Source organism: Protopterus annectens, chromosome 3.part1 (genome assembly GCF_019279795.1).
Source record: "Protopterus annectens isolate FY-2018-M chromosome 3.part1, PAN1.0, whole genome shotgun sequence".
Classification (NCBI taxonomy): Eukaryota; Metazoa; Chordata; order Ceratodontiformes; family Protopteridae; genus Protopterus; species Protopterus annectens.
Genome location: NC_056732.1, coordinates 1552893708 through 1552907303, shown reverse-complemented (window position 1 = coordinate 1552907303; position 13596 = coordinate 1552893708). Strand labels below are relative to the sequence as shown.

The 13596-nt window shown below is 41.1% G+C and overlaps 1 protein-coding gene across 1 annotated transcript in view; it reads left to right on the top strand.

Annotated features, from left to right (window-relative positions):
• LOC122797803 overlaps window positions 1-12869 on the top strand; it is a 348647-nt gene extending 335778 nt beyond the window's left edge. The window contains exons 6-7 of the mRNA XM_044066324.1: window positions 3345-3462; window positions 12859-12869. Of these exons, the coding sequence (XP_043922259.1) occupies window positions 3345-3462; window positions 12859-12869 (129 nt within the window). The remainder of the gene's footprint in view (window positions 1-3344; window positions 3463-12858) is intronic.
• The last annotated feature ends 727 nt before the right edge of the window (window positions 12870-13596 follow it).

Here is a 13596-nt window from a genome sequence, read left to right as displayed (position 1 = left end):
TAATACATTATTATCCTCTTTGGGGAAAATGGCATTCCCTCTAATTATCACATTAATAACAATGTACTAAGCACACAATCCCTCTAATTATCACATTAATAACAATGTACTAAGCACACAATCAGTTGTGAGGGACTTAGGCACCCAGGGTGATTGCAACCTGACTTTTGCCCACCACATTGTCTCCATTGTACAGAAGGCTTTCTACATGGCCCACCTCATAAGTAAGGGTATTTCATCCAGGAACAAGTGCGTCATAACATCCCTGTACTCCTTCCTTATCAGACCTGTTATTGAGTACAATGCCCCCTTCAGCATGCACCTTGCCAAGCATGTGCAGCAGCTGGAGAGACCACAGAGGTTCCTGACCAGGAAAATCAAGGGTCTCAAATGCCTAACCTATACAGATAGGCTTAAAGCCTTGTCCCTCTACTCTGTCTCATACAGACTGTTCAGATGTGACCTGTGTCTGGCGTACATGACCTTCTCAGACCCAGCCTTGATGGAGTTGCTGCATATCCATAAGTCAAACTCCACTCATGCAACCCGCACACAAGGCCTCAACCTGGTCTGTGACATTAATAGAATTCATTGGCAGGATAGATTTTTGTCCCAAAGACTCCCCCATCTGTGGAATAGACTCCCTCTCCATGTCAAAGAATACCTCTCTATCCCTCTTTAACAGGAACCTGGACGACTGGATAGGAAAAAGAAAATACACCCCTGGGATCCCACCTGTGTCCCTGCTGGACAGGGGAAACATTCTGACTTTGTGGTAACATGGGCAAAATTCTTGTGTAAACTTAACTGTGACAAGTGGCCATAAACATCTACTTTACCCAGTAGGTACAGAACTGGAACACATACATGACAGAAAAATATGTGACAGTGTGTGAAGTCACCTCTGTCTAGAGTCCAGTGACCAGGTCTGTACCTCAGGGCTCTGTGCTAGGCCCTTTCCTGTCTATTATTTAATCAGACATAAAAAATGACATGCACATCCTTTCTCTCACAAACTTTTTGGAAGACTGCAAATTATGGGCAAACATTGAATCCAAGTGTGGTCTTGGTATAATGCATACAGTATCAAAACACACAAAGGATTGATGCCACAAACATGGAGACATGGTAGGTTAAGGAAACTTACATGGGGAGTAGTTCCATTATGAACATAAATACACAAGATAATTACAATATTGAAAACAAACCCCTACAAGTAAACCAAGTGGTATGCAAACCTGTCAAGTAGCTAAGATTGCTCGTTATTTCTAACACAGGTGTAACAGTGTCCCTCCAAACCTCCAGGAAATGTTACATTTTGAGGAAGGTGTGCTTCATCCCTGTTAGAGATTGCTGATGAATCATAATAGTTGTACAAGTATGTTCTTGCAGAACCATCTGTGATCACTCATAATCACATATGTTATGTGGAAGACATGTGATTACTGGTAGTATTATTCTGATATTGTCCCTGTTTGTGCATGCTTCTGTCTGCGGTTGTCCATGTGCCTGTTACTATGTGTCCTGTTTGGATGAGACCTTTGCTGACATTACATTCATATTCAGACAATTTGGTTTGTACAGCTTCACAATATGCACATAACGGATTACTATCAAAATGTTGTACCTGCAATGTGTGAACACATATTACCAAAAGTCACTTTTCAAGATATATTTTCGAGGAAAAAAATGTTGAACAGCAAATACGTGAAATACTAACCTTACTCAAACCTTTTCTGTGAGTTATGATGTGTACCGGAAATGTACACACAACATATGGGATATTTCACTGCAGTGTTCGAAAACATCAAATTCGGCTACAATAAAAATTAGGTTTGACATTTGAATCAGTAGATATCACGACTTATGACCATTATATTTGAACAGACAATTACACCCTCATATTATATTCAACATTTTGATAGTAATCTGCACATAATCCCTGTTGTCTATACCATTCCTGTTATATGTCATTTCCATTGTTCATGTTAGGATACTTATACCACAAACTATCCATTCCATTGATATGTCACTTTATGTGGCAGTCACATTCTATACATTAACTGTGCATTCCATACTGTATTATGTCGATATGTGAATAGTGTTCATGCTACCACTGTCTTCACAGACTTGCCCTCATGTACCATGCATTACCATGTTTCACCTCTCCTCTTCCACTGTGTTCATTCCTACAATTCATCTGTGTGCCCCTTTTCAATATACACACTTCCCCTGATTATTTATTTATGATGCAGTCTATGTACCCTTACTGATTATTGACACAGATTTTATTTAGTATGCCCGATATAGGTTTCCACAATACTCTGCACTGTATAAACTTTCATGTAATATGTTGGAAGTATAAACATTGTATTAATAGCCCTGGCAATCACTGTAGCACTTCATGCAATCACGCAGACCTATTTTGCCAGTAGATAAATAGGTTTACATGAGTGCCGGTGTTCATGTTGCAACACTGGCAACACTGCTGCTGGCTACAAAACCATGTTTGTTTATGTTTAAACATGGTGCACAGCATGCATATGCAATTGGCAGTGCTGCTGGCTACACAAACACATAAACTCTGTATAGGCTTCACGCTAAGCCTACATGGAATTTATTGAATCCCCAGGATGATGTATATTGAATTAACAATCAAGTGGTACTCTGAATACACAGCACTTCCTTCTTTTCAGTTCAACAGCATGTTAGAGTTACTAAATAGTGTTCCTTTATTACTGTACTGTACAGTGTTAAACGTTTTTCTACATTTATGCATTCATTTTAATTATAGTAGTTTTCTTCATTTGCTTTAAAGCAGTTTGCCTTCCTGACTCTTCAGATGTCCTTTTTACAGCTAGTGTAGAAAACCAGAAGTTAACTTCAACAAAATGTTATTGTTACTATGAACATGAAGATGCGATGTACAGTGGACAGGAAGATGTCTTCATGAGGCCTGTGCATTGCTGCATTCTATCACCAAAGCAAGTCAGCATATAGCACTGGCAATGTAGCACTGATAAATGTTAACTTCATCATTCCTGCATTGCTGTTATCTACTCAATTAAATGAATCATTGAGTATGGCAATAGAAATTTCTTATGAATTGCAACATTACAGAAAAAAAGTTAATTTTAACTATAAACAGAAAACAGATTATATGCTGGAATTGCAACTTTCGTCATGCCTCTTTGGCATCCTAGGTCACTCATGAAAGCAGCTACATGGAGATCTGTGGGCCCTAATTAGTTAAGTATGTAATGCTAAAATATCCTGTGACTGTCAGATGCTAATAAACATGGATTAAATCATCAAAATAACAGAGAAATGTTCCTCTTTTTTAGGGCAGAGTATTCTGTATGAGATCATGTATACCGGGAGAATACATGGAATTAGATAACTTGTCAAGATGCTGTTATTCATGTAAATCGTGTGAACCCGGAACTTACAGTTTTGGAAATGGTAAGTCTGAAAAAGATTATATGCTTATTTTGTTGAGAAAATTCTGGTTAGTGTATGATACAACAAAATCCTACAAAAACTGTCATACATTCATTTATTTCTTACTCTGAAAACTGCTTTGTATCACAGACTTCAGTGACTTTGTAAATATACACATCAAGAGGCTAATAAAGTTTTCTGCATTTCTCTGGAATATATGTGTTTTGTGAAACTTATTAATGGAAAAACTGAACTGACATTTGATGCATTTTGTTAGTGTAAACAGACCTTTTGTTTTTCACTATATTCTGTATTGAGATATGTACTTTTAGCTGTCATTTTAAGCAGTAATTCTAATAAGGGGATGCAAGTTTGAAACTGCCCACATAAAAGTTTTGTGAGCTGTATTAATGTTGGAGAGATGGAATTAAGATGATGAAGTTGGCAGTGCAAACCGGACTCTTTCCTTTGTTTTTTTTAAACTATCCTTTGTTTTGCACTTTATTCTGTGCTGAATTTATTTTAAAATGTTCACAGGACAACCATAAGGACACCTTCAGCTATATAGGTTCATAAGTGTTTACTAGGCTAAGGACCACAAGGGCCTTTTTAAGCCTAGCTATGACAAGTTCTAGTAGCCTTGATAAGTTTAGACATTGGCTTGGGAGATGAAACACTTACAAGCAAGAGCCTCGGAGATGAATCATTTACAGGCTGCCTGTGTCCATTTGAGACACAGGTGCCAGGCTAGGGATGAATTTCCTGTTCCCCATCCAATTGTCCAAGTTACACTTGAATTGGGTTAGGCAGGAAATCTGCTTGAAATTAATGGGAAGCATGTTCCAGAGATGGGGTAGTCTCCAGGATACATACCTGTCTCTCCAGCAGGTCCTATTTATATCACAGGCAAGGTTTAAGTCTTTAGAATGGGTAATTCCAGTGCTGTTTGTTTTGTGGATATGCAGGAAGCCCATCAGAGTCGGGTCTGACAATACATTGCATGCCAGGGACAGATCTCCTCTCAACAGCCTGCAAGAGACAGAATACAGGGATAGGGCCTAGAGGCAGTCTGCAGAGGACATGTTACTTATACGGTATATTATTTTAGTGAGGAACCTTTGTGGACACTCCAGTTTCTGAATATGCCTGTTTAGGTACATACCAAAGGGGCATTGTACTCAATGATAGGTCTGATGAATGCCGAATACATGGAACAATGACTTCCCTGAACCTAGATGCCATACTTTTTATAAGTTGTGCAACATAGAGTGATTTCCTCACTACTGTAGACACATGATGGTCAAAGGCTAGATTACCATCTATATGTGTCCCCAAATCCCTGACTACCGAGTCAACTCTTAGGGGTGTGTTGTCAATATGACAGTTACCAGGGATGGATGGATGACTTCCCGAAGGATACTATTACACATTTCTTGGCATTTAGTTTTAGTCCATGGCTTTGACAAGTTGTTTGTCTGTGTCAGCCTTTCCTGGAGAACATTTGTGTTGGTGTGGGATTCAATGACAGCTCCTAATTTGCAATCATCTGCAAATTTAATCAGCCAGAGGCCACTGACATTGGCCTTGACTTCACAGAAGTAAATGCCAAAATGGAGCAGTCCCAGGATCAATCCTTGAGGGACTCTACTTGTGACTGCCCTCTTTGTAGAGGTGGACTCCCCATTTCTAACTTCCTGGGTCCTATCTGTGAGCCTGTTGGCTATCCACTAGGTGACATAAGGATTTGTACCTAACCTCCTGAGTCTGTCAACAATGCTCAGCTGGGGAATTGAAGTTAAATGCCTTGGCCAGGTCAAGGAAGGTAGTGTGAACCATTTTGCCCTCATCCATTGCTTTGATGACCTTTTCAAAGAAGTCCACCAGGCTGAGTAGGCATGACCTTCCCTTCACAAAACCAAATTGGGTTGGTTCCAGTGTTTGTATGTCATTATTGATCATTTGCATGATAATTATTTCCATGGCTTTGCAGATGAGACTAGTGGACTAGTGAGGCTCATGGGTCTGTAGGTGCCAGGGTCTGTAGATGGCCCACCTTTGTGCAGAGGGCTGACTGTTGCTGTTCTCCATTCATGAGACAAGAAGCCTATTTGGAGGCTACAGTTAAATAACAATTCCAGAGGGCCTGATAGGTCATGTTTCATTCTATTTAAAAGGCATCCTGGTATACTGTCTGGTCCCACTGATGCAATGTTCTCAGTCTTGGATAGATAGAGAGAGAGAGAGAGAGAGAGAGAGGGAGAGCAGCATTAAGGACCTGTTCCCTACTGATAGCAGGGGGAGTTATATTTGATGGTATTTCCTGAAAGAAGGTTGAGGGGAGAGAGGGGGTAAAGTTGGAGCTACATTTTTCGGCCTGTAGGTTTGTTATATCTTCTGGCTCAGTATAGGTGGCTCTATTTACAATGAGCTCTGCACACAATTGTGTATTGCCTTTAAGGTTATTGACATAGCTAATGAATGCCTTGTGGTTGTCCTTGGCCTGGGAGGCCACATTTACCTCAAATTTGAGGTTTGTCCTTTGAGTTGTTTGTTTAGTTTGATGAGAGTGCCTTTATCCTGCTGGATACAGCACCTCCTAATTTTTCCCATGATTTTCTTCCTTCTGTCATACAGCCTATTAATGTTGTGATTTCAGCAGGGTGGATTTTTTTTTGAGAGTTCTGTACTTCTTCCTGGTGGGTACAGCTGCCTCTCTGCAGCTATTAACGTGCTTGTATAGGGTTTCTTTGGACAGTTCTGCATAGTCGGCAGTCTTCTCAGGGTTTATGGAGGCTTGAAATTTTTCCAGGTTATCACTTAATAGCAGGAAGTTAGCCTTAGAGTAGTTCCTGAATATTCCAGGTTTTATTTTTACTTCAAAGGAGACCATTCTGTGGTCTGACCTTACCATAGAAGATATTACACTAGGGTGTGTGCAGCACTCTCCTATATTATTGAGGAGCGATACAGTATAGTTGCACCCCGGTTGGTGTATTGACAATCTATTCCAGGGAGTTTGTGTTTACAAAATCCAGGAATCTCTGTGCCTGTACATTTGGGTGTTGTGTAGGATTCCCAGTTAATAATGGGGTAACGTCACCCATGAATATGGTATTGAGTTGGATGGTGAGTGTTTCCAATATATTTAAGTGCATAATATGGATTTGCTGGGTCATAGAGTGATATTGGATTTTTCCTATGGTGATTTGAACATGGAGAAGCTCAAGTGCATTGTCCTGTTTGACCAGCCTTGAGGTATATTTATTTTTGACATAAATTGAGATACCTTTACATTTAGTTCCTGTCTGTGTAGTAGCTGGCATAAATGTGTGGATGGCATTATAACCTAGTACTAATGGCGTGCTCTCTGCAGCTTTCAACCACATCTCAGTGACCGCAGAGAGATCAGCATTCTCTAGGGTGAAGACAGCATTTAGGGAGTAGACTTTTTTGTTTACACTCTTAGCATTGAGCAGTAACACCTTTAGATTTTCTTGATTTTGATTTGCTATGTTGGAAGTACTTTCAGTTTGGTGTTGGCTAAAAAGACAGTATGGGGGAAGGCAATGCTTTAGCTAATGTTTGAAAGCCTAGAAAGAAGAGGTACAGATCATCCCTGGCAAAGCAACATGGTCTGTTGTCCATCTCCTTCCATGCTGACAAATATTGCAGCCCCTTAGAATGACACCAGAAACTAAGCCAATTATTAAAGTCAGTCATGTTTTGTTCGTATTGTGGCATCATCCTTGAAGAAGGTAAAATGCTGCTCAGTGCTAGGCTCATACCATCAGGGGCACATATTTAAAGAGCTCCATGATATCTGTCTTCATGTAGTCTAGGGAGGTACATCTCAGGTCATTTATACCCACACAGTCCATGACTGAGTCATACTGGTACTTGTGGTTCAGTGATCTGAGTGCATGCATAATGTGGTGGATCATGGCCCATGATAAGAAAGTGAGCGTGAATTTCTTCTTACTTAGCCTGGTGAAAGGGATATCAGTGTGTCTCACAGTGGAGTCTCCAATAACCAGAATGTTAGATTGTGTGGAGGCTTACCTTCTGGGCTTAGAAGTAGAGGCTCCATGAGATGTGGCTGTATGGGTTAATGTGGGTGTTGTTTTGAAAGTGAATTTGGGGTTGCTGAGGGCATTTGTTATGTATACTTCATCTAGAAGGTATTTGAAGTTTAGAAAGGTTACATTTAAGTTCTAAGCATATGTGGATCTATATGTCTGCTTTGAATTGTGTGTGATGGGTGCAGTGTGTGTACTACTTACAACCTTATTGACATTAGGAGTACTTTTATATGATAGCTTTACCTCCAGTGATATTGTGTAAATGCATCTCTCACATACTTTATCACTTTGAGAATGAACAAGCTATCAGTAAACATAAGGCAATTTTGACATTACCTCAGGATGCCCATATCCACTACGCTGGTAAGGGAGATAGTGGGAAAGTTCATATCCATGGCAACAGACCATTTTTATTGATAAGACAGTTGGAGGGAAAATATAAAGCAAAGAATATTCAATTTGCAACTCTGAGGGCAGTGCTTGTCACTGCAAACTAGTTGTTCTGTGGCAATGAGGTATTAACGAAATTTCAATGGTGCTTTTACAGGACAAATATCACTTGTGGTGCATATGTCTATACAGGGCACTGTCAAACACTTGAGGGAAAGCTAATAAGTAGGTTCTGATGATTTATGGGTTAAGTATTAAGGCAGATATTCTGATGTTAGAAACAAATCAAGCAGTACTTACTGAAAAGAAAGAATTAGCTTGTCAAGAATGATGAAAAGAAGGGAGTCATGTGAATGGCTAGTGTCTGGCTACTACTAGTGCTGGTCTCACCAGAGCTTCACTCTGCTGGGCTACAATGCTCCTTTGCTTCTTCTATTATCAGAAGCAAAACATTAGCACCAAACCCAAGATGATAAGCAGGCCACAGCCTGTTTGGTGAGCCACAGTTTTGTCCCAGATGATGCAAGGGTCTGTAGACTTGTTGTAGCCTTTTCCTGGTAGTTACCTTGCATAGCAACTTGATGAATCAAGAATATCAAGCACAGACACTCACTGCCCAACCAGAAACAGTCAGGAATCAATGATCTCCAATAATTGGTGGTCTTGGAGTACATGTTGCAGATTTTAAAGGTAAGATGGAAAATGGATTAATATAATAAGAGCTGTATTGTGCACTAAGCAATTAGATATGAAAGAGGAGATAGCTAAGCTTTAGCTATCTAACTGAAGAGCCACTAATTTTAAAAGAGCACAATAGATTGGAAGGATGTGGGCACTTTGTATTCCAGTTCTATTGAATACAATGGGATGGCCAATAAATTTAAATATTTGAATGTAGGTGATTTTACAAAATGATAATTTTGTGCTTACTCACAATAGCCAAAGAAAGGTGGGAGAGATAAGGAGATATGCGGTCATATTAACATATAGAACAGGCAACTAGAAAGACAGTTGAGTTAAAAACACAACAGCACCAAAGTGGGAGGGTAGTGAAAAACTTAATTTCTCTGTGACTCACAACAGACAAAGCTGTGGTCTGTTTACTAGTTTAAATATGTAATTAAAAAGAGAACACAAGTAAAACACAGTGTAAAGAAAACAACTCACAATATACAAAGTAGAAGAGGGTAATGCAGTAATACAAAATACAGAAAAGCAAAAACAAACTAACCTTTTCCTCACAGCAAGTTGTGGCAAAGTCTGGGTGAGCTTTTCCAGTAAAGCTTTGAAATGTTTTATTTTGCTCCTTAAATAGAAGGTTTGCTTCCTAACTCCACCCTCAGTTCACAGGTAATTAACCTTAATTGACCCATTCTAATTTCTGTGTCAGTCACAAGAGACACAATTGCGGTCTCTTTCCAAGTTTAAATATGCAATTAAAAGCAGAATACAAATAGAAGGTAAAACACAGTATAACAAAAACAAATCACAATATAAAAATAGGAGAAAGCAATAAATACAAAATACAAGAAAGCAAAAACAAACTAACCTTTCCATCACAGCAAGTTGTGGCAGAGTCTCAATGAGCTTTTTCAGTAAGGAAATATAGAAGTAACCAACAAATCAAATTGAACTTACCTCTAATGATAATCCCCCCGACCCAAGGATATTGGTAGTATTACTGCATGTACATTTTCTTCCAAATTCACTCCACCCTCCCATCTGTCACCCTACATTCATTATCATCATACCACCCTTGATGAAATCAATCTGAACCAACTATTTTTGACTCTTTCCAAAATTAAAAATTCTGCTTCTGTGGGTCTTAACAAGATCCCTGAACATCTCATGTGAATTGATAAATTCAATCTACCAAACTCTTCTGTCACCTCTTCAGCCTGGGTCTCTCCAGTATTTACCTCCCCAGTATGTAAAGAAAAAGAAGTTATGTACCTACCATAACGCTCCATGTTAGTTGTCTTCATCTCGCCTTCTTCTTGCTGGTTGGGATCGGAGCTGAGGATTGGCTCCGACTCGGCCATCTTCTAAAGCTTGAAAGCTGTTTACTGGCTCGAGGCTACCCCTTATCCCATGATGCCTAGTGCTAGCTACCCAGATCTCATTTGTAATAGCTAACCCCAGACTCAACTAGAGAAACAACTTGACCAAGAACAGGTTGAACATAACTATCCATACTCTCTAAGTCAGAAGAGGAAACAAACCAGAGAATACTCAGCCAGTGAAAAACAAAACTCCTCTTGATCCAATAGGACAGGGGGACAGAGGGTGGGATGCAAGAAGAAGGCGAGATGAAGACAACTAACATGGAACGTTATGGTAGGTACATAACTTCTTTATGTTAATTTGTCTATCTCGCCTTCGTTCTTGCTGGTTGGGACAGCGTCCCTAGCACCTACAATCCTGGGCGGCTCATTGGAACAGACTCTTCAGAACAGTGGAACCAAAGTCAGCCCTGCTCCTGGAGACCATATCTAGTTTGTAATGAGAAATAAAAGTATGAGGATTTGCCCACGTGGCAGCTGCACAAATAGAATCTATGGGCAACCTAGATTGGAAGGCTACAGAGGTGGCCAAAGCCCTAGTAGAATGACCTTTCGGTTTGATAGGCAAGTCTTTGTTTCTCAATTGATAAATTAAGGCAATAATATGAGACAACCACCTGGATAAGGTCACTTTGGAAATTAGGAGACCTTGTTTGCCTAGAGCATAGGAAAGGAATAGCTGGTCCGACTTCCTTGTATCCTTAGTCCTATGCAAGTAAAAACGCAGTTGTCTATGAATGTCCAATTGGTGTAATTTGTATTCTGCCTTGTTGGTGTGGTTAGGGAAAAACACAGGAAGGTCTATAGATTGGTTCAAATTATTTTCTGAGCAGACTTTCGGAAGGAAAGATGGATTAGTCCTCAGAGCAACCCTATCCTTATGAAAAACCAAGTATGGAGGACGAACACATAGTGCCTGAAGTTCAGAGACACGTCTGGCTGATGTAATAGCCACCAGAAAGAGTGTTTTCCAAGATAGGAATTTAATTGAGCAGGACGCTGCAGGTTCAAAGGGGGGCATAATTAAAGAGGTTAGTACCAAATTAAGGTCCCAAGGAGGAGGGGGATCTCTCACTGGAGGTCTAAGGAGAGAAGTCCCTCTTAGAAAGGCTTTACAGAGCTTATGAGACATAATGTTTGAATTAGACAACCCAACATGAAAGTTAGAAATGGCCACCAATTGAACCCTGATTGTAGCAGAAGCGGACCCAGAATGAAAGAGTTGTGCTGGGAACTCCAAAATTTCGTGGACTAGGGCTGAAAAGGGATCTATATTCCTAGCCTCTGCCCAACAAGAAAAACGTTTCCATTTACTAGCATAAGTTTTTCTTGTCGTGGACTTGTGAGAGGACACAATAATCTCACGCACGGCCGGGGAAATGCTGGGAAGTCTGGCTAGGGTTGGAATTGGAGCAACCAAGCTGTGAGCTGGAGTGTTTGAAGGGATTGATGCAACCCATCTGTTTGATGAATCAGCAAGTCTGGAATGGGATCCAGAGTCCAGGGCTGCTCGAGAAGGTAATGATGCAGGAACAGAAACCATATCTGTCGAGGCCAGTAGGGGGCAATGAGGATCATTTTGCAACCCAACGATATAGCTTTCTGTATGAGCTTTGGTATCAGGGGAAATGGCGGGAAGGCATAAAGGAGTCCCTGAGGGGCAAAAAGGAGTCACTGAGGCCAATCGTGGACTAGAGCGTCTCTGGGAGAGTGATCTGGAAGTGGAAGAATGGATAAGTAGTTGCTGCATTTGCTGTTGAAGGGGATGGCAAAAAGATTGCAGCAAGGCTGTCCCCATTTGCGGAAGATCAGATCCGCAACTTCCTGATTCATAGACCACTCATGAGGCATGAGAATAGCTCTGCTGAGCCTGTCCGCTATGACGTTGGACCTCCCAGGGATGTGCGTTGCAATCAGAAATTGTTGGGAGGAAATCGCCCACTGCCAGAGTCTGAGTGCTTCTCGACATAGGGGATAGGACCTGATTCTGCCTTGCTTGTTGATGTACCACACCACTGACATGTTGTCCGTTTAAATTGCAATGGTCCCAGAAGGGAGAGAGTCGAGCTTGCAATGCTAGGAGCACGGCTCTCATTTCTAGGATGTTTATATGTAGATGGTACTCGTGAGGCTGCCAAGGGCCTTGGACTGTCCTGCCCTGATAATGCCCCCCCCACCCTATCAGGGAGGCGTCTGTGGTCACGGTGGACACCAGAGGGGGCTGGATGAAGGATCTGCCCTGAGACACTAGTGGGGAGACCATCCACCAGGAAAGGTGCCTTTTGTATGCTTCTGTAATCGTGATCATGTGAGACATGGGCAGCTGTTGGAAAGACCATTGTGTGAACAGAAGCCACTGAAGGATTCTCATGTGAAAGCGGGCCAGAGTGATTAGAAGAATTGCTGCTGCCATGGAACCCAGAGTTTGAAGGACGAACCTGACTTGGATCCTTTTGCACTGCATTAGAATTTGAACTTGCTGGCGAATTGTAGACACCCTGTCTGGCGGCAGCCTTACGGACATGTTCCTTGTGTCTAAGTCTGCTCCTATATAGGTAATAGATTGACAGGGCAACAAGGCAGATTTTTTGGAGTTTATTGTGATGCCTAGCTGGGAGTAGATTGTGACTGTATAGTCCCTGGCTTGGAGAAGTTGATGCCTGGTAGTAGCAGTGAGGAGCCAGTCGTCTAGATACGGCAACACCTGGAATCCTAGACATCTCAGGTGAGCCGTGACCACTGCCATACACTTGGTGAACACCCTGGGGGCTGTGGTGAGACCAAAGGGCAGAAATCTGAACTGATAATGACTGGCTCCAGCCGGAAGCAAAGGAATCTCCTGGAACGCCTGTCCATTTTGATGTGAAAGTTTTTTTTTTTTTTAGGAAGCCTCTAACTCAAATGGCTGGCCTAACAAGAAAGTATAAGGAAAGCCTCTAACCTAAACAGCTAACCTGACAAGAAAAGGATAAGGAGGGGGAGGGGTAGAACTCTCTAATTTAAATGAGTTCTAAGAGGGGAAGGGGGACTACAAAAAAATTCACTCAACTACCACGAGTATAAAACTAAATATTAGAATTCCTTACTGAGAAAAAGGATTACTTCACAGAAAAAAGTTCTATAATAAAGTCAATACAAGCCTGAGTCAGAAAAATGACACCTTGCAGCTGAAGCGGCAAATGAGATCTGGGTAGCTAGCGCTAGGCATCATGGGATAAGGGGTAGCCTCGACCCAGTAAACAGCTCTCAAGCTTTAGAAGATGGCCGAGTCGGAGCCGAGGATTGACTCCGATCCCAACCAGCAAGAACAAAGGCGAGATAGACAACTTAACATCAAGTGTTATGGTACTGTTACATAATGGTGGGCCACTCTACTGACCGTGGGAATTACAGGCCTATTAATCTGATTAGCATGGGCTATAGAATGTATAATAAGTGCACTAATAAACAATGATATAATTGACCTTACATTCCAAGATCTACACCAGTGTGGCTTAGTAAGAGGCAGATTATGCCTTCTTAACCCGGTTGAAATGTATTTATTTGAAGCAACAGAAAAATTAAAACAAACTGAAATAGATAAAACAAAATCCACGTCAGCAGAACCAGTAGCAAAAAGTCCA